At 37.4% G+C, this 25,119-nt stretch overlaps 1 protein-coding gene across 1 annotated transcript in view; it reads left to right on the top strand.

The window, feature by feature from the left end:
* Positions 1-25,119, top strand: part of DCC (DCC netrin 1 receptor) — an 891,673-nt gene that overhangs the window by 546,649 nt on the left and 319,905 nt on the right. The window contains exons 6-7 of the mRNA XM_040984736.1: positions 17,326-17,480; positions 19,837-19,957. Of these exons, the coding sequence (XP_040840670.1) occupies positions 17,326-17,480; positions 19,837-19,957 (276 nt within the window). The remainder of the gene's footprint in view (positions 1-17,325; positions 17,481-19,836; positions 19,958-25,119) is intronic.

Below are 25,119 nucleotides of genomic sequence, written 5' to 3' on the forward strand. Positions count from 1 at the left end.
TCTTTTTTAAGATTTTTTAAAATATATATTGGAAAGGCAGATATAAAGAGAGGAGGAGAAACAGAGGGAGATCTTCTGTCTGTTGATTCATTTCCCAAGCTGCCACAGTGGCCAGAAATGCGCCAGCCCAGAGCAGCTTCCGGGTCTCCTATGAAGATGCAGGGTCCCAGGGCTTTGGGCCGTCCTCGATTGCTTTCCCAGGCCACAAGCAGGGAACTGGATAGGAAGTGGGTCTGTTGGGACTAGAACCTGCATCTGTATGGGATCCTGTCGCATATAAGGTGAGGACTTTAGCTGCTAGGCTACCGTGCCAGGCCAAGCACCAGATCTCTGCAGTATCACTGGAAAAGACATTTTATAATTTTTTTTTCTTAGCTACAAAATAATTTCCACTGGTTAGTTATTAGAATGTTCTCTTTACAAATAAACTGCAGATCGGATAGAGGAGCCAATTGTCCCCAAATTGCATAGCCACTAAGTGACAGGGGTTGACAGTAGGCTTACCAACCATTGTATGGGTGATGTCTCATCCCAGGCTCTTGGGAACATGTATCCCGTGTCTTTAATCACTGGTAAAGACACACAAGGCAGCATCCACAGGAGATGTTGACAGAGGTTGGTCAATTGGTTAAGGCAGGACTGTTCTTCAGATCAGTAAAAACACGTTTTTTCAAAATTCAAAACATGCAAAGAAAGGACACTTTGTAATAGAAAAGATGACATTTCCAGGGAGACAATTGTTCCTTACAGGCTCAGCTGTCAGTTTAGAGAAAAAAAAATCTCAAATAAGGATTGAGGTCACCAAATAAGGAGCTTTTTAACTGATTTGTTTCATTTTGTGTGCATCTCATTATTCTTAGAAGCTTCTGGATAGATTTATTACAGAATATCTATGTCTCTAGCTTCCAGCAATGTGGAATTTCATTTTTTTTCTCTTAGCACATTGATCAAACCCTGCTTTTGCCATTTTACTCACATGTCATATTTTGATATCCAGATCTCTGGATATGCCAACAAAGTACCATTCCAGGGAATTAACTTGGAAGTAAAATCCTCACCTAAGTGCACCTAGGTTGTTTATTTTACCTGCAAGTGAAAACAGTTTTACCATTTATTTTTTGTGTGGTAGATGTTATAAGTAGATGTTAGAAAATTTCACCTTTGAATTTTCTGTGCTGTTCAATTTTATTCTCCATTGCGATTATTGGGTGAAAGAAAGTCCTTCTGTATTGCCTTAGCCAACCACATTTACAGTGGGCATAGAAAGGCTATCTGGTCCTGTTCTTTGCTTCTGTTTGTTGGAGGATGAGCTGGAATCTGACTGCCTAAGCAACTCTCCTTGGCAGTAGAGACTAGAAAGTGGTGTCTCGAGTCCATTTGTTCCCCGACCAGGTACCTGCACTCCTTGACACATCCTCTGAGCATTCACCTGCTCTTTGGTCTTCTCCGGCATAAGTTATAGAGTTTCATCATCTCACCTGCTGGGTCCTCAAATGTCAAGTTATAATCACTGGGGAAATCAAAACTATCAGATTCAATAAATTATCTTCATTTTCTCCATTTGTTTCCTGATGTATCTGCTATAGTTCTATAGCTCTGGTCATACCATGTGGGGTTAAAAATAGGAACTTCCTCTTTTCCGTTGACAGGTATTTTTCTTGATGTCTCATTGTTTTTGCATTCTCTGTGGCTCACACAGTGCAGAGCATGTCTGTACTCAGTGTTTTCCAAATTAAATAGCATTGCCTTGCTAAGAGAAGTGGCAGGAGGAATAGGCACCTGTTGATCCTGTTGCAGAGATGGAAGGGCCGACCTTGACAATGATTAAATATAGTAAGGGAAATAAAAAGCCTGAAAAATATAAATGAAGTACATTACATATAAGAAATAATGATAGTTTTTGTGATTTTGGTTTTTTTTTTTAGATTATTTTTGTTCGAAAGGCAGAATTACAGAGAGGAGAGACAGGAAAAGATCATCCATCAGTTGGTTCACTCCCCATATAGCTGCAATAGCCAGGGCTGAGCTGATCTGAAGCCAGAAATCAGGAGCTTCTTCCAGGTCTCCCACACTGGTTCAGGGTGCAAAGGCTTTGGGCCATCCTCAACTGCTTCCCCAGACCATAGGCAGGAAGCTGGATGGCAGGAGGGCAACAAGGACACAAACCAGCACCCATATGGGATGCCGACAGTTGCAAGGCAAGGAGTTAGCCACCTGTCGGTTGGGCCAAACCCAGCAATAGTTTTCATAAGATAGAACTGAGAAGCTGCTGTGTCAGACTTTGTGTCCTGTTCTTGCCCTTATTGTGAATCCTCACACAAAAACCTGTCTTATAATGACAATGTTGATAAAAACAATCAGTAAGGCTGAATCACACACATGACTATTTCTGTCTTCCGTAAAAACTGACAGTTCTCAAGGTGCCATGCAGGAATTATTTAAATGAAAACCCATATGGAAATGGTGTTTGAAAATGTGTGTTCTTGCAGCACAAACTGGCTCCTTAGAGACCCAGAGTGTGAGACCAAAGTATACTACTGATAGTTCAAAAGGCTGCTAAACTTGAGATATGCAATATGTAGCTTAATTTAATAAACCCTTATGAAACTCCTAAAATTAGAATTTGGCCCATGTTCTGAAGGTTCAGAAAGATGTATAATTCCTTCCCACAAAAGCTACTAATGTGCTTGGAAGGGAAAAAAAAACAGACTATACTAATCCACTATTATAAAGTTTGGGTAGATTTGGAGACACCTAATTAGAAAATTAATAACCCTGGCCAACGATAAGCTTAAAATAAGAGAAAAATTTTTTTAAAAGGTTTACTTATTTTCATTCGCAAAGCAGATATACAGAAAGATCTTCTGTCCACTGCTTTACTCCCTAAGTGGCTGCAACAGCCAGAGCTCAGCTGATACAGAGCTGGGAACCAGGAGGTTCCTTCAGCTCTCCCACATGGGTGTGGGATCCCAAGATCTTGGGCCGCCCTCTACTGCTTCCCCAGGCCACAAGCAAGGAGCTGGATGGGAAATAGAGCAGCTTGGGCACAAATTTGCACCCATTTGCAATCTTGGTCCATGCAAGCCAAGGACTTTAGCTACCATGCTGGGCCCAGAAAACAGAATCTAAATAGCTATGTTTGTTGCAAATGTGGAGTTCCTAAGACTGATTCAGCTTTCATCCATGAGGAGATGAAATTAAAAGCTGGATGGCAAGAGAGTACAAGGAACAACATTTTATAAACATACAGATCAGAAATGTATCCTTAGCCATCACTTCCATCTGACATTTTCTTTTCAGAGTGTAGTTCCCTGAGGATTGAGCTAATTATTGTAAAGCCAGTTAGAGTGCCGTGTGGAAGGACGTGGAGCTTCAGATCACCTGAGGAATTTTGTTTGCGGAAGATGAATATATGAAAGAATTTGTGTAACTGAAGTCTGACTCATACTCTTTTGAGAATACCACTCAACAGAATGTGTGTTTCTATCATGTACTTCCAAAGCATAGGCATGGACAGTTTCATTATATTAAATTAGCTCTAAATTAAACACTTTTGCATTACCAGTGATCAGCTGATATTTTAGATAAGAATCTGCTTCTCTTATTTGCCCACTGTTAACATCCTTTAACACCATCAGTAGACTTCAACTATACCTGCAAATGCCGAAGTGAAAAGATAGAGTATCTCTAAGTGGAATGGTGGAGCCAACAACCTCAAGTGCTTTCTGCCAAAACATATACATACAAGGTGAACAGATGTTGATTTCATATGCACAGGCTAAAGAGCGTGACGCCACCTACTCTCCTCCCTCCCCCATACTCTCACCCTTCATCCCCCATCCTTTTATCGTTTTTAAATATTTACAATAGCTTTCATGTTTATCACAAGCTTACCCTCCACCAAATAAAAAATTTAAGTAGTAAGTACAAAATCGCTATTCCTTGAGAATGTAGGCAAGAAGTGTAAACAATCATCAAATCTCAAAATCTGTTTAACTAATGTATATGGTATTTTTGTGCTCTGTGTATCACCATGGGGGCATTATATCTGTCTTTTGGAGCCTGGGTTGTTTCAATAAGCATTTGGGTTCAAGTTGTATCTATTTTATTGCAAAAGACATGATTTTTTTTTACGGCCGAGAAATATTCCATTGTGTGTTGAGGGGTATATTATTGATATGATTTTTGCCTAATGATACCAGAAGTAGTAGTCTAATAATCTATGTAGATGAATATTAGCAACAAACTGCTTTGTGAACAAGAAATACATAACATCCTTCAAAGACACGGCATTAGTAAGATTGTTGAGCATCTTCATCTGCCTCTTATTAAAGTGTTCCCCAACATGGCTAGTACCATGTCAGGTAGTCCAGGATCCCATTGCCTAAATATGTCCAAGAGTTTCTTTGGGAAGCCATCTTTGATTTGAAAGTAGGGATACATATTGAATTTTATATCACATGTGGATATGGTAATCTCTATAACTTGTAATGATATGGGGATAATCATTCGGGGTGGGAAATTGAGGGGCAGACCCCAGATCCTATATAATTGTGCCATAAAATGCAAATATATATATATATATAATCACTTAAAAGATTGTTAAGCATCTTACAAACATTGAAGAGGAAAATGCTGGGGTTGGTATGATTTTTGCCTTCTTCACTTTTTAGTTATGTAGGATAATAGCAAGATTGTCTTTTTTCTGAGAGGAAAACAGTATGGATAATGAGCACTTTTCCTGTTCAGGAATCATGGAAATATCATGAGGGCCATGCAAACCTTAGAAAACTCACTTGGTATGTGTTTTTAAATGTTTATTGATTTCAGAATGTTTTGGTTTGATATTTGTGAGCCACATGATGTGAGCGAAATCCGTAATTTAAGTTTTTTATCGGTAAAGTATGTTTTGGGTTTGACTAGATATCTGGGACTCATTGTAGCTCTTGTTCAAATCAGCAATTATTCAGGATATAAAATAATAGAGCATTAAACAGGGTTCTCTCTAGAATATCAGACTAGATCCAGCATGTTCAGAGTGGTGTCTGAGGTATCCTTCATCAGATGAAGTGGATATGGAAAATGTGGCATATACATATATATTAGAATAATTTTCAGTAAAATGTAATTCTGCGATTTGTGGCAAAATGGGTACAATCTAAGGGCATGACACAAGAAGACAAATATTGCATATTCTCCCCCTTAAATGTGGGAGCTGACATTAAAAAAAAAACCATAAAGCACTGAAAATAGTATTTTCTAAAACTTTTATACCTCTACCAAACCAATGGTTCATACTGGTCCACAGTATAGCTTCTGAAAAACCTCTGATTTTTAAAATGTTTTATGCAAGTGAAAGGATTATCTTTTGGGTTGTGGTTCATACCTCTTGCCAATGTTCCCACTGCATTGTGCTCTTTTCAAATTTTACTTGTTACATTATTTAGTTGAGTATTAAGCTGGTGACTATATTGTTAATTAGAATATATTATTTCAAAAGTTAAAGGCATAAAGAGAGAAGAAAAATATAATGGAATTGTATCTATGAACTGCTTTGGCTCTGTTTCTTTGTATTGATATCATAACAACATGCAGAAATAAAATTCAAATTATGTTATAAGCAGGGGAAGCAAAACAGGATTAGCAGGTAGGTGAGGGCTGTGGTTGCCTTAAAACAATTTCACGGGTAGAACATTGGAAAAAATCACTGAAATGGGATTTAGTAGACCAAAACTTCGTACTCTGTTGGCTGTTACTGAACTTCTCTCAACCTTAATTTCTCCTGCTGTAAAATGACATGGTTGGCCTGAACAATTGAGGAGGATCTGTCTAGAGCTAACACATCAGTGTACTGTGCAAAGCTGCTGCTATAGCTGTGATGAGTTTTACATGATGAGATTCACTTAAGCCCCGGGGGCTGGATGACGGGCCATCACTCCACCGCATAGCTGTGTAGCTCCTCCCAACTGTGCAATGCTATTCTTGTCTCTACCCCCACTTAACTCAAGATCCACCCTCACTTCTCAGTTTGAAAAAATTCACATAACATTTCATTCACCTGCTTTTTTTTTAAACTCAGTTTAATAGATTATTTCCCCTCATTTGAGACTTTTGGAAAGGGATAGTAACAAATAGGCTTAATTTGTCTTTTTAAACGTGCATTGTAGTAATAACAATAAGGTATTATCTATAAGGCACCTCACAGTTTAGCAACCATATTTCAAACCCTTGTGTTACAGACCCAGAACTTGAGTTTCAATGAATTGTGTTGTCTGAATCGAGCCATATACACACAGCACAATTAAGGGACTTGTTTCTGTGACTCAGTGGGGCAAGCCACAAACTGTGGTCCAATATGGAAACTTACTTGAGTTTTCACTGTCACTTCTGATCGAATTTCCTGCTGAAGCACATGGGAAATGTGTTTAATACTCAGGGTTCTCCCTCCACCTGGGAAACCTGGGTGGTGGTTCAGGCTACTGGCTTCAGTTTGGCACAGCCCAGCGCAATCTTACTTGTTGCAGCCATTTGGGAAGTGAACCAGTGGATAGACTATATTCTCATTCATTCTGTCTCTGTCTCTGTCTCTCTCTCCTTCTCCCTCTCTCCCTTCCTGCTTCCTTCCTCTCTTCCTCCCTCTCTCTCTCACATGCAGACACACACACAAACTTTCACACTCATTGTTCTCTCATAATTCTGCCTTTTGAATGAAGAAGTAAATATTTTTTTAAAATAAATGAAATTTACAGTCAAGATGTTCATAGTTTCCGTGATTCCTTCTAATGCCAGCGTGGCACGATCTGCCTCTGTTTCAGTTTGATGGGCGGTGGAAGATATCATGAGTGCTTGGGTCCCTGCCACCGAGTGAGAGACCTAGTTAGAGTCTGGCTTCAGCCTGGCCCATGCCCGGCTCCTACAGCCCTGAGGGCAGTGAACCAGCAGGTAGAAACAGAATCTCGGGCTTGCTCCCTCTTGGACTCTCCCTCTGTTACTTATTTAGAATTTGAAAAGTGTAACTCAAAGAAAGAAGCTTTCAAGGGTATAAAGTGTCAATGTTCATATGCATATGTGTATGTATGCATAGTTACAAAGTAAAGTTTTGTATGGATTTATAGAACATTTGATGTTTGACATGGGAATGGAAATTAAAGGTACGTAACGGGAACAAACGAGATAAATATGAATGACAAGAATGAAGATATAGTTTGAGAGCTTTTGAGAAAAGTGCGTTTAAAAAATCAGCATCGGGCCCGGCGCAGTGGCGCAAGTGGTTAAAGGTCCTCGCCTTGCACGCCCGGGATCCCATATGGGCACCGGTTCTAATCCCGGCAGCCCCGCTTCCCTTCCAGCTCCCTGCCTGTGGCCCGGGAAAGCAGTCGAGGACAGCCCAAGGCTTTGGGACCCTGCACCCGCGTGGGAGACCCGGAGGAGGCTCCTGGCTTCAGATCGGCATAGCATCGGCCCGTTGCGCTCACTTGGGGAGTGAATCATCGGACGGAAGATCTTCCTCTCTATCTCTCCTCTCTCTGTATATCCGCCTTTCCAATGAAAAAATAATAAAAATAAATCTTTAAAAAAAAAATCTGCATCAATGCTTGTGTTATATACTTTCTTACAAGCTTTTTAATTGATGATTCATATGCTAAGTGTAGATATGCACATACTTTGGGAATGAAAAGGTGTAGGAAGGAATCCGTGAAATTCAAAGGATTACATAAAGCATTTCTTGGAACTGTGTTTTTCTGCCTTTTTCCAATTAGATTTCAGGTGTAAGAAGGTTTGCCGATGACATGCAAGGTCAGAAAGCAAGGTTAAAACAGCTCTTAGTCTGCCTTACATCTGGCGCTTGCATTTCCTGGGCGTAGGAAAGATGAAGAAATGCTTCCTTGAGGCTTGAAGAATATTGGATTCAGGAAAAGGATGCTTAGTGTTATTAGTTGGACTTTGCCAGCACTGGCTGCCACAGTCCACATAATAAACATGATCATAAACTGTATAAGACACCCCACATACATGCATATGTATACACACATGCACACGTGTGTGTGTGTGTGTATGTTTCATAATATTCAGGGTCCTCCAGACCACAATTGTTTAAGAATGAAGTTCTTGGAACTCCCTAAATCCTTAAGTTTGACTTTGAGATGAATTATTTTTAAATACATTTTAGGTCGCTGTTTTAGATATAATGTATGCCTTGATTATTTACTTTTACATATTCCCTTATAAGATTTGATAGTAATTCTTTGCAGCTAAAGTAAGTTGTGTGAAATCTGAATATTTTTAACTTCTCTGCCCACCATAAACTTTCCACATACCTCATTAGAAATCTTTCTGGACATTTAAATACTAGAAGAAAAAAAATTACCAAGGGCCATTGTTATTTACTATGCAAGAATCCATGAAGATGAATACGTGATTTATCTTTGAGTTTCCTCCCCCTCCTCCAGTCACACACTTTCTCCGTGGCTTCTGACATCTCTGGTGGTAAAGCATTGAGTCTAATTTTATGTTCAAGGGGAAGGGGATAGTCTATTGAGGCAAAAAAAAAAAGGTGGATATGAAAATGGCAGACAGTGTCTCAAAGTTAGCGAAGAGTCCACTCTGGAAGCATCCTTACACCAAGTACTCTTGGAGTAAGTGGTTCGTGCCTGCTGTTTGGAAAGGAATGCAGCGCTTGGCTACGATGTGTTCAACTCATTACCCTTGACTAATCGTGTACTGTACTCAGCATTGGATGAAAGTAAAACTACTCTGACAATATTGACAAGTGACAAAGAACATCAGAACATCTCTACCCTTAGCTATATTGGATGGATTTCCCCAAAATTTCAAAACACAAATTCTAGATCTGTATTGAGTTTTCAAAAAAGTCAAACTTAACGATAGTTCAGCATCCACAGTCAGCCCTACAAAAAAGCTACAAGTTGAACTGTGAGTTTTTGATATTCATTCTACTTCTCTCCCTAATGAGTTTTCCTAGGTCAACCTGTGTGTGTACGCTCCCTTTATCAAATGTGAGGTAGAGAAACCTTTTGATGTCTTTCTACTGCATGGTTTCCCTGAAGGGCTTATGTTCTTGTCACAGCAACAGAAGTTTCTCTGAATTTCTGCATGTCTGAGTGAGAAACAGTGAAAAAAGAAAACAAGACAGCCAACATGTAAACTCGCTGTTTATAGCATATGTACGGTTTATACCAGTTCTTAAAATTTTCAGTAGGTTCTACAATTTAAGGCTACATCAGTAAGTCCATTCAACAAGTAGACATTTTCTTTAATCTTTTAGAATTAGTGCAAATTTAACTAATAAAAAGCAAAATAGATATGCACCCAGTCCCAGAACTCCTGCGCTACTATGGCATTTTTGCTTGTATACCATTGTTTTTTTTTAATGCAGGAAAAAAAGTGAGTTTCCCTTTGTTGTGCAGATAGCCCACAAGAATGTAAAATCTTCCCAAATCTCAGGATTCTGCATTTTCTCCCAGATATATAAACATATAGATAGCTAGAAATACCCTGTATCAATGCAATATGCTTTTGAGAGATGCCATTTTATACTTATCTATCAATTTTATCTTTTGTAAAGTTCATATTTAAGTGTATAATTGATACAATTTATGTTCCGAAAGGCAGCATCCCATAAGATTATCATTCTCCTTCGTTGTCTGTCTTCTCCACTTTCAGATGTTTCTTCAAATGCTTTTTGCCCTAATTCAGTTTGACAATTAAGTGCATTTATTTAGTGTTACCTTCATGCATAAATACAAAAAATATTCAGCACTCCCCATAAGTCTTTTCACATCAAGGGCTAATGCTTTTGATTTGGTGATACACTTAATTGATGGAATTTTGTTGATTTGTTTTAGAAAGTGTAATACTCCCCAAGCACTTTTATAATAGAGAATATGGCCAGTTATATAAGTAATGTTCCTGGTTAGCACTTTTCCATCGTCTTCTCCTATGCGAATCTGACTTCCCAGGTGTTCTTTTTTGTTTTAAATTAAGCCTCTACTCCTCAGACACATTAGTTCAAATTATATATATATCTTAATGATAAGCTCTAATGTTTTAGAAACATGGCTAATCGTCCAACAGGAAGATTCAGAGTTGCATCACAGGGAAAGTGCCTAGTCGTGCACCTGTAAGTGTCCTATCCCAGTAACAGGTCTATGGCATACAAAGACAGCACTTGGCTTGCTGTTACATCACTGTTCTTTTCCTGTATAGACTTAGGTCTAGTGATCCTTGTTTAATTGTCCTCTTATCTACATTCACTCAAGTCTCTTAGTGACTTGATTTTCTCAAGGTAACTTTTATGATATTGGTGTTTCCCAATGTATGTATTGTTTCTGCGATGATGTCCTTTCAGTCCTTGATTTCTTAAGTCATTTACCCTTTTTTTTTTTTTTTGCATTCTGTTGTGTTGTTCGACTCTCTAGCCTTTAACCTTTAGCTCTGTTGAACTAATTTCCATACTGTGTGAACCCATTAACGCCTGAGAAATTCTCTTTGATCCTATTGTGATTCTGTCTTCTAGGTCAAATGCTTTGTATATTTTTAAGAAATATTTTATTTGTATTTGGTGACCAAATGTCATGTATGTGAGAGATTTAGGGACATAGTGCTACTTCTCAGCACCGCCCACCTGTGGCACACACTCCCTCTTCCACACCTTGTGTTTCCCTTTCAGTTTTTACAATAACCTATTCTTAGCTGATTTTAGAATCACATGTTTAAGCTTCCACTAAGTAAAGAATGCAACAACTAGTAAGCAAAGTGCCACTGCTTCTCAAGGGCTCCGAACAAGGACCAAATCAAAAACATCCATTTTGCTCAGATACATGATGTGGTTTTATTCTCTGTATGTTGGTTACCACAACTAAGGGAAAGCATATGATATGTTTCTGTTTCAGACTGGTTTATTTCACTAGATATTGATTTCCAGTTGTTTCTTTACATGAAGACTCTTATCTGTGTTTCCCCCATCACATAGTCTTTTATTGCTGTTGGCCATATTATATTTTAATATTTATGGTAGATGACATATCTTTATCACAATTAGTCACTCTGTACAGAAACTCAATCTGCTCCAATATGGTAACTTTCCTATATAGAGGTTACTTCTGTCTTCATGGACCCCTTCTCCTGGGTCTCTACCTCCGGTTTGAAGGCTGGATGTTTGAGGTTTCGTGGAGTCTTAAACAGCCACAGGGATGGTAGGGAAGTGGCTTCATGTGAGGCAGTGTTGATTTCCTTCTTTGCTCCTCACCTTTGCTCATTTCTGTTGTCTCCCATTTCTGTCCTTGGGAGAGGGGATTGTGTTCATATTTCCAACATTCTAGTCATTCGTGGCTCAAGCCTTCAGCAGGCTTTACGTCTCCTATGTCTTGCTATTAGCCATTACAACTTCTTCGCAGTCAGAAAAGGAAAAATCTAGGCTATCTATTCATTTATCATTTGTCCACATTTAGAGATGTTGGTTGAAGAATTAGATTTCTCCACAAACATCACTGCAGTCTCTAGGCTTAATGGCTTAGAAGGGACTAAAGCCTAACCTATTTACTCCTGGAGTGTATGTGTGTGCTGTACAACTTCATATTCATTTTATTAAGCATTAAGGTATAAACAGTCATGTGTTCAAATGAATCATGTCAGTTAAATACCTGTTGGTATAGGTTAGCATTTCCTTATAAATAGCTACTAATAGAAAGTTGGAAAAACAAATCTTCTCCTGCAACTTACTGTATCTCTTCAATGCAAAGTTAAAACACAGATTCAGTCCTCATGCATGAAACTTTTTCTAGGTTTGTAAAATATCAAATGTTTTACTTTCAGATATCAAGATACCAAGTTAAGTCTACTTGAGAAAAATAATAGAATTCAAATTTCTGTGAATTTTTATTGGTGATGTATTAATTTAGTTATTTATTATTAGCCCTAATGTAAAACATGCATGGATTCATATATACAACTTGGGTTTTTAAATTTATAAACCAAATTGAAAATAGGACAAAAACTTTTATTAATTGCTTATGGACATGTACTTTGTGTTTATGCATATATAACATTTGAAATACCAATGTGTTATGTGATTATGTGTGTTACATAAATATGTGAGAACACAAATACATATAAATATAAAGAAATCAATATGTAGCTATTATACATATGCACATTTTAAAAATACACATATTTATGCCCTATATGTATAATTTGTGGAGTTGGTGGTATTTTCTCTAAAGTCCCCTGATTGCACATGAATCAAAGCTGTGACAATGACATCTGTATGCATGTAGAATTAGCACCTTGAGATAATCATCCCATTACTTTTTATCACTGATTTGAGCCTTAAAGAATTGTTCTTCCAGTTCAGTCCTAGGCTCTACAATTAAAGAGAGAAATGGAAAGCTCAGTCTGGATTTAGAAAAAGGCAGCCCTGATTAAAGAAAGAACTGGAATTGAAGAAAGCTAATGGGACTATTTGTCTGGAAAAAGAAAAACGTGCAGAGGGATCTGTGGGCGTTTCCTAGCATATGTGAAGGACGTGAAAGTGAAGTTTAAGGATCAGATGCTGTTCATCCCGCAGCACATAGAGCAAAAGTTTTGGAAGTGAGGAAGACTTTGTTGGCATATTGTAGTACACAATCGGTAGTACTAATGGCAAATGAAAAAAAAATCACCAGACGTATCAATCTACATTGCTCTGAGAAGAGTAAAATCTCTTTGCCCGAAAAGGCAGAACAGAATGGCTTACTGTTGAGTTTCTTCTATCATGCCATCTTTGTAATGATGTACTTACCTCAGATTGACTATATATATATAAACACACACATATATACATACTCACATATATACATATATTCATCAGCTGTATTATATTATGTATTTATGGCAAAGGTACAATTAATATAGTTCTTAGTGTAACATTGTATTTATATTATCATTATAAATTTTAGTATATTATGTATTTTCCTACCATAATATATAAAATATATATATGCAAGTATTTACATATACTTGTATGTTTTCTATTTATAACTTACATATTTATGATGTATTATATGTGCAATAAATGTGTATTACATATATAATTTTATATATCACATAAATAAAAGAAATAGCTATGACAGATGCATAAGTAAAATTACAAACACACATATATAAATAATGTCTCACACTTACATATTTGTCAAGAATAAAGCTAATACATATTGAAATAATCGTTAAGAGCAGCTAAAATGCATGCCTCTCCCTTCAGCTTTGTTTCTGAAAATGATCACTGTCAGATTAGATTAAAATAACTAGGGAAAAAGGGCCAAGAATAAAATTCACAGCTTAAAAACTGTTTTTTAATAAGAACAATGGGAACCTCAGTCATTATTAGGACAAAACTCAATTGTGGTTTTTCCTTTGAGCATAGAGAATTTTCCAACCTTTCAAGTCTGGAATTCATCTTAACCCAGCATACCTTTTTTAGCAGAGCACATGTAGGTATGTGTGAGACATGCATAAAAAGAGATTGAAGTATCATTCTCAGTAACCAATCCTGTGGGGGAGGACCGGTCATCAGTAGGTGTGTAGAGTCATTTATCTTATAAACCTAGAGAGAACCCTTGGGCAGGTCATAAGATACATCACCTTTAGAAGCAGCTGCAGTGGAGCAAATGATTTCTGTAGGAAAGGAGTGAGAAACAATTTGATTCAGAAATGTTTTAAGCTAAGTTGTTAAGTACAATGCTGTAAGTTTGGGCTTTGTTCTGAAGACAGGGACAAACTCATATTGTACAATATTTAAAAAGTGATATGATGTCGGGTTATAATAACAAATGTTATTTCCCTTTTCTTTGAAACTCAGTTTCTTGAAGTATCAGACTATGAACTCCAGGCTCCAGGGCTGTGGAAGGTGCGAGATGCTTATACCTAAATCTCCAATTGTCAAGACCACTCCCTTAATTGAATGAATAGGTCTTAATCACCTCATTATTTTAAAAAATGATTAAATAATGCGAAAAAGATTGAGTGAACTTCATTGTTCTTGTTTAAATAAATCAGAATGTGGATTTGAGGGATGCGCAGATGATCCAGATAGAAGTGTAAGCAGATATTTGGTTAACCATTATATAAAAATGAAGTTGAAGAGCTTTTATGCAATAGCTGATGAGGCTCAGGCTGACAAGTTCAAACCTTTTCAAGATCCTCTCCCATGTTTACACCTATTTTACTTCCCTAACACAGAGTTGAATTTTAAGAACCAGCTTTAACAACTGCAATAAATATTTCAGGAACGTAAAGGGAATTCTAAAACAACAAAACCTCAGCCATTTGTCCAAATAATGATGCATTATCATTCTTTGTTTTCATCATTTATTTTTTGCTTTATTGCCAGCAAGAAAATGATAATATGAAAATGGTAAACCTCCAAAATACTATCTAGAGTTCTCATCTTACAGTATTAACACTATGTAGAAAGGTAGAAATGACATTTTTTTTTTTTGCATCCTTAGCATCAATAGCAGATGATTTTGAGCATATACTCGGGATAAAGCCTGTACTTGGCAGTGAGACATGAGGCTAAATATTAATGCTTGCCCTTGCTGTACAGTCCACTGATTGCTGACTATACTGCTTTGCGCAAGTGATGTATTTGAAAACATAACACTTGGACTCATTGATGCATTGTATTACTGCTGGATGCTTTTACTTCCATATTTTTTTTTGTCTGCTGTCTGATCTGCTCTAAAAGTTAAAACAAGAAAGCTTGATGTAGAAATGAAGACAGTAAGATATCCGCAGAAGTCAGGGTGTCCAGGGTAATGCTGATAGCCTGAGGCATATGAGAAAAATGCAGAGCTTAACTTAGAACTCACATTTAGTTTGGAATTTTGAAAGTAATAATGGAGGGATTTGTGGTTTTTCCAGTGTTAACAACTGCAGTTACATTCTTATATTGACTATTCCCATGTTTAAGCATAAGTCACTATATTCTGTTAGTCAATAAAACAGCAGGTTTTAAGAGCTCACTATGTCATTACTGTTGCTTTATTTTGTTTTGAGAGAAAAAAAGCAATTGGTGGAAAAAGTTGAATCTTCATGAAATGATTAGAAAACTGTAATCACTTCAGTGGGATAATTTGTTTTCTCAATTCCCATTAAGTGAACTGAGCTATTCTTGACATTGAGAATACAAAAAAGGCAGGTCTATTTAGGTGATCCAAACATAGCAGAATTGAGAAAAACAACTAAAAATCAATGGACAGACCTATTTGTATTAAAGTATTTTCATATTTCTGTTGGGCAATATACAATATTCATGTGTGCTCTCATGACACACTCCAATAGACTTTTCTATTGAATATACTGTTAGGCAGTGTTGTTGAGAAACACTCACTGGCATTCTCCTGGATTCTGGTGCCTGGGGCCATAGATGGGGCCATGCCAGAGGTCTCTGTATTGAGTGGCATGGCTTGGATTAAACCTGAGCTAAGTTGGCTCCTGCTTTCAATTACTTAAGCCTTCTGTTCATTTGTCTTCTTTAATGTAGATTGGTACACTTTTCCATTTCTCTTGTCCTTCTGTAGTTTAATTTTTTTATTTCTATTGCTTTCTTTATCTTACATATGTGACACATGAAGTTGTGATCTTAGCTAGGTAAGTTAGTTTCAAGATCTACTAAAGGTACAAAAACTGAAGTACACATAAGAACCGCAGGGATTCAGGTGAAAACCCAAAATGTGGATGGAGCCACATCATTTTCATGGCACGAAAGGACTTAAAGGGAGAGATGGGCAGACAACATGCTGTTTGTTTTTTTCTTTTCTTGTTTTTTTTTTAACATCTGTAATAGTTAAAACACCTTACCTGTAAGATTCTGGATGTGTTATTGAGTTACCCTTCCACCATTCTGAAGAGACAAAAGAGATGATGATAGCAGATTATTTAAACTTGTAAGATCTCTCTGGATCCATGATTTATAAGTTGTATAAATTGGGGCAAGTTATTTAACATTTTGTACCTTAGTATCATATTTCTTTTTTTGTAAAAAGTGGATACTAAAGCCCGAGAATGTGGTGCTGAGAATAATACAATGCTTAGACTTACACATTCTGTGTCAGCTGTGAGTGACTACTCAATGACTAATAAGTAAACACTTGAACAGGACTTTTGATGTAACTGATGTATATGCACCAAGGTATTCCATACAGTAATCAGAAAACGAAGGGGAAAAGAGAGGGAGGGAGAACATTGGTAGGAGGGAAGGGGGGAGACAAGGCATGCATTAGGATAAACGAAGACCTGCATGCTGGCAGCTTCTGTGGGCACTCCCAGGTTTCCCTGAAGGCAGTGGATCATAAGGGTTGATCATTTCCTTTGGTGTAATGAAGTTGTGCTGGTGATGTTGGTATTGAACAAGATACACACAAAAAGCAACATTTAGCATGTATTCCTGATTTAACATAATGGAAATCAAAGACTATTTTTGAAAGATGGCTGCTAAAATGCATACGCACTTTTCATAAGAAACACAATAATTGGAGCAACTTGATGATTCATTTAATATGCTTCTCAGCAACTGAGATGATCAGACTTGAGCAGAAACTAAGCTTTTCCTTGAAAGATGTAGAATTCTCCTTTTTAAAATTTTCTCCAAGAAAAGTTTTGAGGCACTGAGGCAGAGAGATTCATTAGCAAAGATTTGTTTTATTTCTAATTTGCTTTGAATTGTAAATTTACATCATAGTCATTATGATGCAATGTATAAACTCAATTAGTATTTCTCATACTGTGAAAATAATTTGCTTATACAGAATAGTACTATAGAGAAATTGCAGAGGATAATGCTGGAATAATGAGAGTATGTCCAATGAAAAGAAAATAATTTTATTTCATCCATTCAGCCAGTTACAACAGACTGTGTCCATCACATTAACTAAATTTTATTCAACTCTTAAAGTGACTGGGCAGCTCAGCTTTCTCATTTTGCATCCTGGATTATCACAGACCTGTCAGCATCCTTTTATTTCTTTACATTGTCAGCATAATTGCCATGGTTTTAGGTACTTTTCGGCATGTGCATCAATTGGAAATAAATAACTTGGGTAGGTTTTTTTTTTTCCTTTCTTGAGGCAAATCAGCAATAACAACTGCAATTGTTGAACTGAAAAAATAATAAAGCGATGTGTTATACAGAGCTTCTCTGGGATATGCTGTGAGTCTTTGGAATGATAAGTATTGCCTGTCCCAGAGCAGTGTTCTAATCTCAGGGAAGGCCTCACCACACAGATTCTCATTCCCACCCACTCACTTTTATTTTTTCTGTCTTTGCAGTTCCACCATGGTTTTTAAATCATCCTTCCAACCTCTATGCCTATGAAAGCATGGACATTGAGTTTGAATGTGCAGTCTCTGGAAAGCCTGTGCCCACTGTGAATTGGATGAAGAATGGAGATGTGGTCATTCCTAGTGATTATTTTCAGATAGTGGTAATTATCTTTCTTCATATTAGTTTTACAATTCCATTCATTGTTTTTTTTTTCACTTTCCTGGGAAGAAATTTTCTGTTGGAAATTTTGCTTTCATGAAAATTATTGCACTAAAACAGATTTTCTAAGACTGAAGGTGAGAAGGAACGTTAACCATAATTTCAAATACACTCAGGCTCTTCAGACAAATTATAAAGAAACACAGGGCCCATCACTCTCAAAGTATTGTCACTGTTCTTGCTTAATTGAACAGAATTTGGAGCATAGTTCTAGACTATTGTAAGCTAGATTCCATTATTTCTCTTTTACTCATTTTAATAGCATTTTCATAAGCTGCATGACGCTCTCACTGAAATATGAAGAGTGTATTTTCATACAGGACTAGGGGATTCTGTATGAACAGCTGAGAAGGGGAGTGAAGGTGAAGGCAGAGAAATTGGCTGTGGTAGTGATGACTGCAGAAGTAGAGAGGCACCTTGCAAACAATTAACCCCAAGAATAATATTTGTTCTTATTGCCACTAATCTGTCTCTGAAACTATCCTTTGAGAGTTGCATGAATAACTGCACTCTTCACTGAGTTCTTTTCCTGGAATTAACAAATGTTCAGTACAAATCATTATTGTGGTTTTGGCTGTTACTGATTTTGTTCATTTGAAAGTTCTCCACGTAAACTTCAGGGTAATTGTTAGCACAGTAGGTTCTGATTTCAGAGAATGCAAAACATGCTTTCTGAACAGCAAAGAACTTTGCAGCTAAAGAAGAATATTTTAGGTCCCCCTTGGTTTCAGAGTTGAATATAACCTGCATTGAGGGACCTGTCACCCGAGCCAGCTTTCACAGGCAGAGTGGGCCTAGAGCATACACACCTTAGAGTTAAGGCATAAGCTCTCCTCGCACATTTAGTGGTTCTTGGTAAATGCCTTTTTCACCATCCGTGAACTTTCAGAAACATTCTATTCTCTTTGTGCATGCATTCAGACATGTTATACAAGTGCTTAATAGATAGATCTGCAAAATAGGTCTATCAATTTTATCACAACTTACTATTTTTAAACATTTAATTGCATTTGTTTAGTTAGTGGGGAATAGAGTGAGTGGTGGGAACAATTTAAGTTTTGAATGCCATACATATTCTTTTATTCACTTGAATGCAATGTTATTTCTACTGCCCTCGGATTAGAAATGACCTGCCATTGGGCAACATGAAAAGTGTTGTGTATGTCTAAAATATATGCTGCTTGCTTATAAAAGGAAATTGCTGAGTGCCCTTAAGGACACATGATAAAATGTAACATTTATTTCTCCTGAAGTTTGAATAATTTTTCTCACAGCATGACTCATTAAAGCCAACCTATTTAAGCACATTTTTTTTTCTCCTAAGGTGAAAGAAAAGGTACAGTGTATGCTCTATTTGCATTAAATTGCTCTTAAAAATATTTCCTCGTAATTCCAGAAATCTGAGAGCCATTTTCAGCAGTATACATAATGCTGAGCATAAATAGTAGCTTACATGAGAATTGTTAATTAGAAGTTAGTAGGCTTTATCTAAGAATTTTTACATCAGCAGAGCATTGACTATAAGCCACTAAAAACAATTAAGAATTCCCTATGAGGTGATATTTATCTCTTAATGACTTCAGGGGAAGTGATTTAACATGTCTCACTTACTGAACTACTTAAACTAATATGGAAGATAAACTGAGTTACTGTAATTACATGTTATCACTAGAATATTTTATCAGTCATCCTGAGAAAGATGCGGCTCAATTTATATAAAAGATGAGTTAACACTGTTATATTTAATCTGTGTATTGTTGAAGGTAAAATGTTTCAGCTGTAAGAATGTCACTGGTATAAAATAAGCACCCCAGGCCCCTCTCCCAAACTCAAAAGCTATCTGAGCTGTTATTATGCATCAAGAATTTTTGGAATGTTTTCTGGGTAAATACTTCCAGAATTTATCCCACCCAGAATTCTTGTCCTTTAGAAGCTGAGGAGAACAATGTGACATTGTCATTTTATTTGTATATTTCCTGAATAGCCCGAATTCTGAGCTTACTTAGTAACCAGACCAGCAGTGGTTTCTTTGACTGCTCATCATTGTTTCTTCCATATGGAATAGAAGACCTTCTTGTTGGCTGCTCATTTATAGAGAGCATGATGTGTTTTTGTGAAAGTATTTTCATTATAGAATTAGATTGAGAAGATATTGATGAAATCAGAAAAGACTTTTCCGCAGGGTATAGGCCATAAGTGTAACACTGAGAACCCTCATGCTTCCTTACTTTTCCCCCTGGAAAATTTGATCAAACTCTGTTCATTATTTTTTACCCTCTGGGTTTCTTTTCCTTTAGGGAGGAAGCAACTTGCGGATCCTTGGAGTGGTGAAGTCGGACGAAGGCTTTTATCAGTGTGTAGCTGAGAATGAAGCCGGAAACGCCCAGAGCAGTGCACAGCTCATCGTCCCGAAGCTTGGTAAGATGATGAAAATTTGCTTCTCTGCTTGTAATTGCGATTACACATGACTCGTCAATAAAAGTCAATAGCATTTTTCCTTGTCCCTCAAAGTCGATACGAAATTATTTGCTTACATGGAATGTACATGTATGTATCGAAACAAGTTCCTTCTGGTGAATTACATATATAAAATATCTGCCACTAGAAAGACTCCTCTTAAACAAAAGGAGCTCTGGTTTACAGTAGCTGCTCAATTATTGCTTTATCCCTGTTTTATGACCTACCTTTGTTCAGAATTTTCCATATAATTATGAAGTATTTGAAATAAATGATATTGTACTCGTAAGTACATTATATGTATTTTAATTATACATTTACATATGTGCCTGCAAACATGCATATATGATATACACTTACATATTGCTTAAATCTAATGACTATAGCTATAAACCAGTTTATTTTCTTGAATCAATGGAAGTTAACAGAAAAATAGAAATAACCACTTGACAACACAGCTAATTAATTTCCTCTTTTACGTGATATTGATAAGGGTCTTTTTTTCCTAGTTGGTAAAGCTTTCTACTGTTTGAGTTAGTGGTCATGCTTTGCTCTTGCATCCTTTGAAGGTTTTATATGTTGGCACATTGAAAATTAATATAAAATTACATTGGCTTCATCATATCTCCATAACAACACAGTTCTGTGCTGAGAGATGTTGAGGTGGGAGAAGGTACTGTTCTGACACTCGGAAATGTTAACCCTTTAAGACTGTGAAAGCCATTCATAATTACAAAGAAAGGACTAAGCAACAATTTTTAAAGGTCTATATTCCATTAAATATGAAGTGTTAGTTATAAGTGTTATTGCCTTACTTTATGATATGAACTAATTTCACCTCTTTAAGACAAATGTTTTGTGGACTAATTTCCTTGTTGATTTGGCTAACTCTCACCTTAATTTCCCTCAATTTTGACAGGAAGTAGCAGAAATATGACATAACTTTTCTTGAGCTTCTGTCATTTAAAATGCTCCTCATAAGTCCTTATGTGTTTGTACATCCTATGTCAATGATACGAAAACTGTCATACTAGTGCCCACCTGGTGAATCTCCTCTTTCTGTCCTGTTGGTTGAAATAGAATAATAGCTACAGAACAGCAGTTAAGGATGAGTAAAGGAGCTAACGGAACTCTAGAAGTTAAAAGAAAGTATTCTCTTTCAAGAGTGCCGCCTTCTCCGATGAATGTCGTCTTCTCCCTCTGTTTGATGTTATAAGTGTCAGTGTAACTTCGTTTGTGTCCAAGTCCCTTCTCTCTTACTGAAAACATCGATAAATAAATCTGCAGGGACCTTTAAAATCAAGGTTTTTAATGTGACTCATGCATTAAAACTGTATGCCATCTCATTAGGAACAATTAATATGGACACATTGAAGGGAAACGTGGCTTACACGCAAGTCATAGACTGAAATAATCTGCTACCCCTGCATTTGCAAAGCTGTGGAACATGTGAAATCTTACCCTGCATTTCTGAAAAAGCAGCTATGAGAGATCTCGTAGAACTTGGTGGCACTAATCCGAGGTCCTGGGATCACCATAGGGTATTCTCCCCAAGAAATCACATTGTAGTGGCATCAAAAAGGCCAAGGCATGGATTGCATGTGTCTCCATGTTTGTGCACCTCTGCGTGTGCCTGTTTGTAACAAGTGATCGTAGAGATGGAGAGTGGATGACTTATGGTGGCTGAGAACTGGGGTTTCACACGATGTCGTGGGGAGGAAGTAGGGGACAGCAGTGGGAAGAGTAAGGTATGTGCTCCACTTGGAAAAAGCATGCTGGAGGGTTTCACGATAGGAACGTGTCCAAAAGGTCCTACCTAAGACCCCTTTGCCCCCACCAGGAGCCACTGCTGGGAGTACTGATCTGTGTGCTGCTGGGGAAGGTCAATCGGGAAGGGTTCCACTGAAGGGTTCCTAAGGTATGGCATCTATGAAGAACACATAGAATTGCCACACAATAGGCATGCAGTGGTCTTCCACCATTGTGGGTTTTTTGAGAGCACATGCTGAGAAAAATGTAGTTTATTTTAAATCATCCCTCCTCTCGTTGACACTGGCCCTAAGCAAAGGGGAAATAGTTAAAATGCATTGGTAGACAATCCTATGGACTCTTCCCTGTTTGGACTTAGGTCTGCTTTTGGTGATAGGTGTAGCAGGGGTGCAGTGGGTTGGCTAACTGAATATTAGTTTTCAGAGTTTTTTTGTTTTAGATCTCACTGTCGTATATGTGTGTGGATATGTTAGTGTGTCTTTTTAAATTGTGTTTCCTGTTTACTTAATCATGACTCTAGGGCCAGATGGCTGACTCCAGTTATCAATGAAAAGACAGATCGGGAAGGGTATGCTTGCTGTTTATCTTGGCTATTCTGGTAGTTGAGTCTGTTCAATAAACGAGTGATAAGAGGAGGCTAACATTCCAGCAGCAGCATTTCTTAGTGGTAGATGGGATTCCACTGGCATCCTGCTTCTCTTTGGTCTGTGCAGCCATTACGGACCTGGGTTGTACCTAACATAAATGCTAATTACCTCCTCATTGGGGCCAGCCTACAGAAATCCTGATAATTTATTTTTTCCCATCTAGATTGGTAGAGTGCTATCAATGGATTCAACTGTTTTGTCAGTGTTTATTGTATTTGACACTGGATTAAAAAGAAAGTGAAAGGAAATGAAGACAACACTCTTACAATGTGACAGAACACTATTATGACTGTCTTAGTTTTGCCCCTTACAAATGATGGATTGTGTTTTTCCTGGCTATTTAATCAGATTGTCAAAAAAAATGCTACTTCAATTCCTCAGAGTGGCAATGTAGGCCACATCACAGATGTTGGAGAGGCCAGATCTAAATACAAATCAAGCAGTGAAGCTGACCTGGACTGAGATAACACAGCCCTCTCTAACTTGGACAACATACAGTCATCATATATTCAGAGGCACACTATATGTAGGGTCCATTCCCCAGTACCGATTCATAGGTTTCTGGCTGAGAGTTACTCTTGGAAACCAAGGTATATCAGTTTCTCTGAAGTGCGATCACTTCTTCAAGTGCAATCACTTCTTCCAGCTAATGTACATTTTTGGTGGATATTTACCTAAGCCCCATACAATTTCAACATTGTCTTTTTTCTATAGTCAGCTATTCTCTTTGAGCAGTCAGCGACTTGGGGGATAAACATAATCTGCTAAAATAGAGATAATAATTTGTTTTTCTTTAGAAAAAAGTATGGAAAATGTGAAATACAGGAACAATTGGAAACTCTGTAAATAATGAGTAGCTAGCTTTGTAAAAGCACATGTTAGTTCCAGACAGCTGTTTGTCTCTATATGGTTGTGTGCCAATTAGTGCTGATGCTGTGTTATAAAAAGTGCATCATTAGGTTGTTAAGCTGTTGTGTGAGTATTAAAGAGTGCATTGCACAGACCTGGATGGTCACTGCCCTTCGCACATTGATTCATTCAAGTACACAAGAGCTCTTTGGAGTTATTACAAGAACATATCCTATACTATTTTACTGTAAGATTGTTATGTAAGGAAGAATGCATTATACAATAACTCTAAAGTACAGCAGGGTAAGTACATAAACAAGCAACAATCATTCAGTATCATTATAAATTCTCATGTACGGAACAAAATGTGCTGGTGATGTAGTAGTTTGGCTCACGTCACCAGCACCACAAATATGAGATGAATGCATTGCAGTATCAACTTGTAGTAGCTGCAATGTCACTAGGGATTTAAGAGTTTTTCTGCTTCCTTATCATCTAATGGGATTACTTCAACATGTGTGGTCCATTGTGTTTATAGTGCCTGAATGTATTTCTTGCACTCCGTGCACAGTTACACATAGGAAGGCATTAATGTTCATTTAGGACTTCATGTGTATATATGTATATGACTATGCATATACATATTATGTAAGTGGTAACGAATGTAAGTTAAAAAGTGATTTGTATCACTTGCTATTATCCATTTACCTTTCCTGAGAGCCGAGGACAATTGTGGTTATTTTAAGTATATTTTTGAATATGGGAGGGGGTAACAGGACATTTGTTAAAAAACATTCTCTGCAAATGAAAGAGAAGAACTTGTATAAAAGCACATAGTGCAGTTGCTGAATAGCCTCGGGACGATGTGTTAAGGGTACTTCGGTGTTACAGAGACTCAGAAATTTCATGAGCCAGAATTGCAAGCCGGTAAACAATAAAGTAGAACCCCATTGGCATGGAAGATGTTGATAAATTAGTTATCCCTGAGTGACCATCATCTAAACTGGAGTATGAGTAGATGCTAATTAACAAGATTATTTGGTAGTTGTCAGAAGCTAGCTTTTTGAGCTATAGGGCTGGGAGGACATGGAAGAAGCAAGGAACAAAAGATGAGAGACAAGCCATCGATTGTCTCTCAGTAAGTTATTCTGGTTTGAAGTGGTGCATTTTCGCAGTTTGCTGTAGGTGTCTGCCCCAGACCATCAGGAGAATATACTGATTTTTGAGAGATAGAGGAGTGCGGAGCTGGGAATGCACCTGTGAAGGGGCATCCTAGCCTGGCATGTGTTTAATGATAGAAATGGATGAAAACAGGTAAAATTATTATGTGAAGAAGAAATGCATTCCTGTCATTCTATCATGTGGAGAAAGACTTGGGAGAAAAAGCCACATTCTAGATATGGTCACATCTAGAATCGATTCTTTTATAAAAACTCTTCAATACTGATTTGTTTGGGCAAGATACCAAATCATGTCACATGTCTAGAAAATATATACAAAGAATTACTAGTTCATGAGCTGTGGCTTTCTTGTTTTTTTAAGGTTTATTTTATTTTTGTTGGAATGTCAGATATACAGAGAGGAGGAGAAAGGAAAAGATCCCTAGCGAGCTGGATAGGAAGCAGGGCTGTCAGGATCAGAACCGGCGCCAATATGTGATCCTACTGTGTGCAAGGTGAGGAATCCTCGCTGCTAGGCTACCACACCAGGACAGGCGTTAGTAATTTTTTGCTCCATTACCAACAGACTTCCACAATTTTAGGAGAAATATATTGACTAGACACTTAGAGAACTGAGAGCTGTTGTCAATGAACTGTCCTACCATGAAAAGATTAATGACAATTAATACATAGTGCT

This window comes from Ochotona curzoniae, unplaced genomic scaffold (genome assembly GCF_017591425.1).
Source record: "Ochotona curzoniae isolate NIBS_2020 unplaced genomic scaffold, NIBS_Ocur_1.0 contig_43, whole genome shotgun sequence".
Taxonomy (NCBI): Eukaryota; Metazoa; Chordata; class Mammalia; order Lagomorpha; family Ochotonidae; genus Ochotona; species Ochotona curzoniae.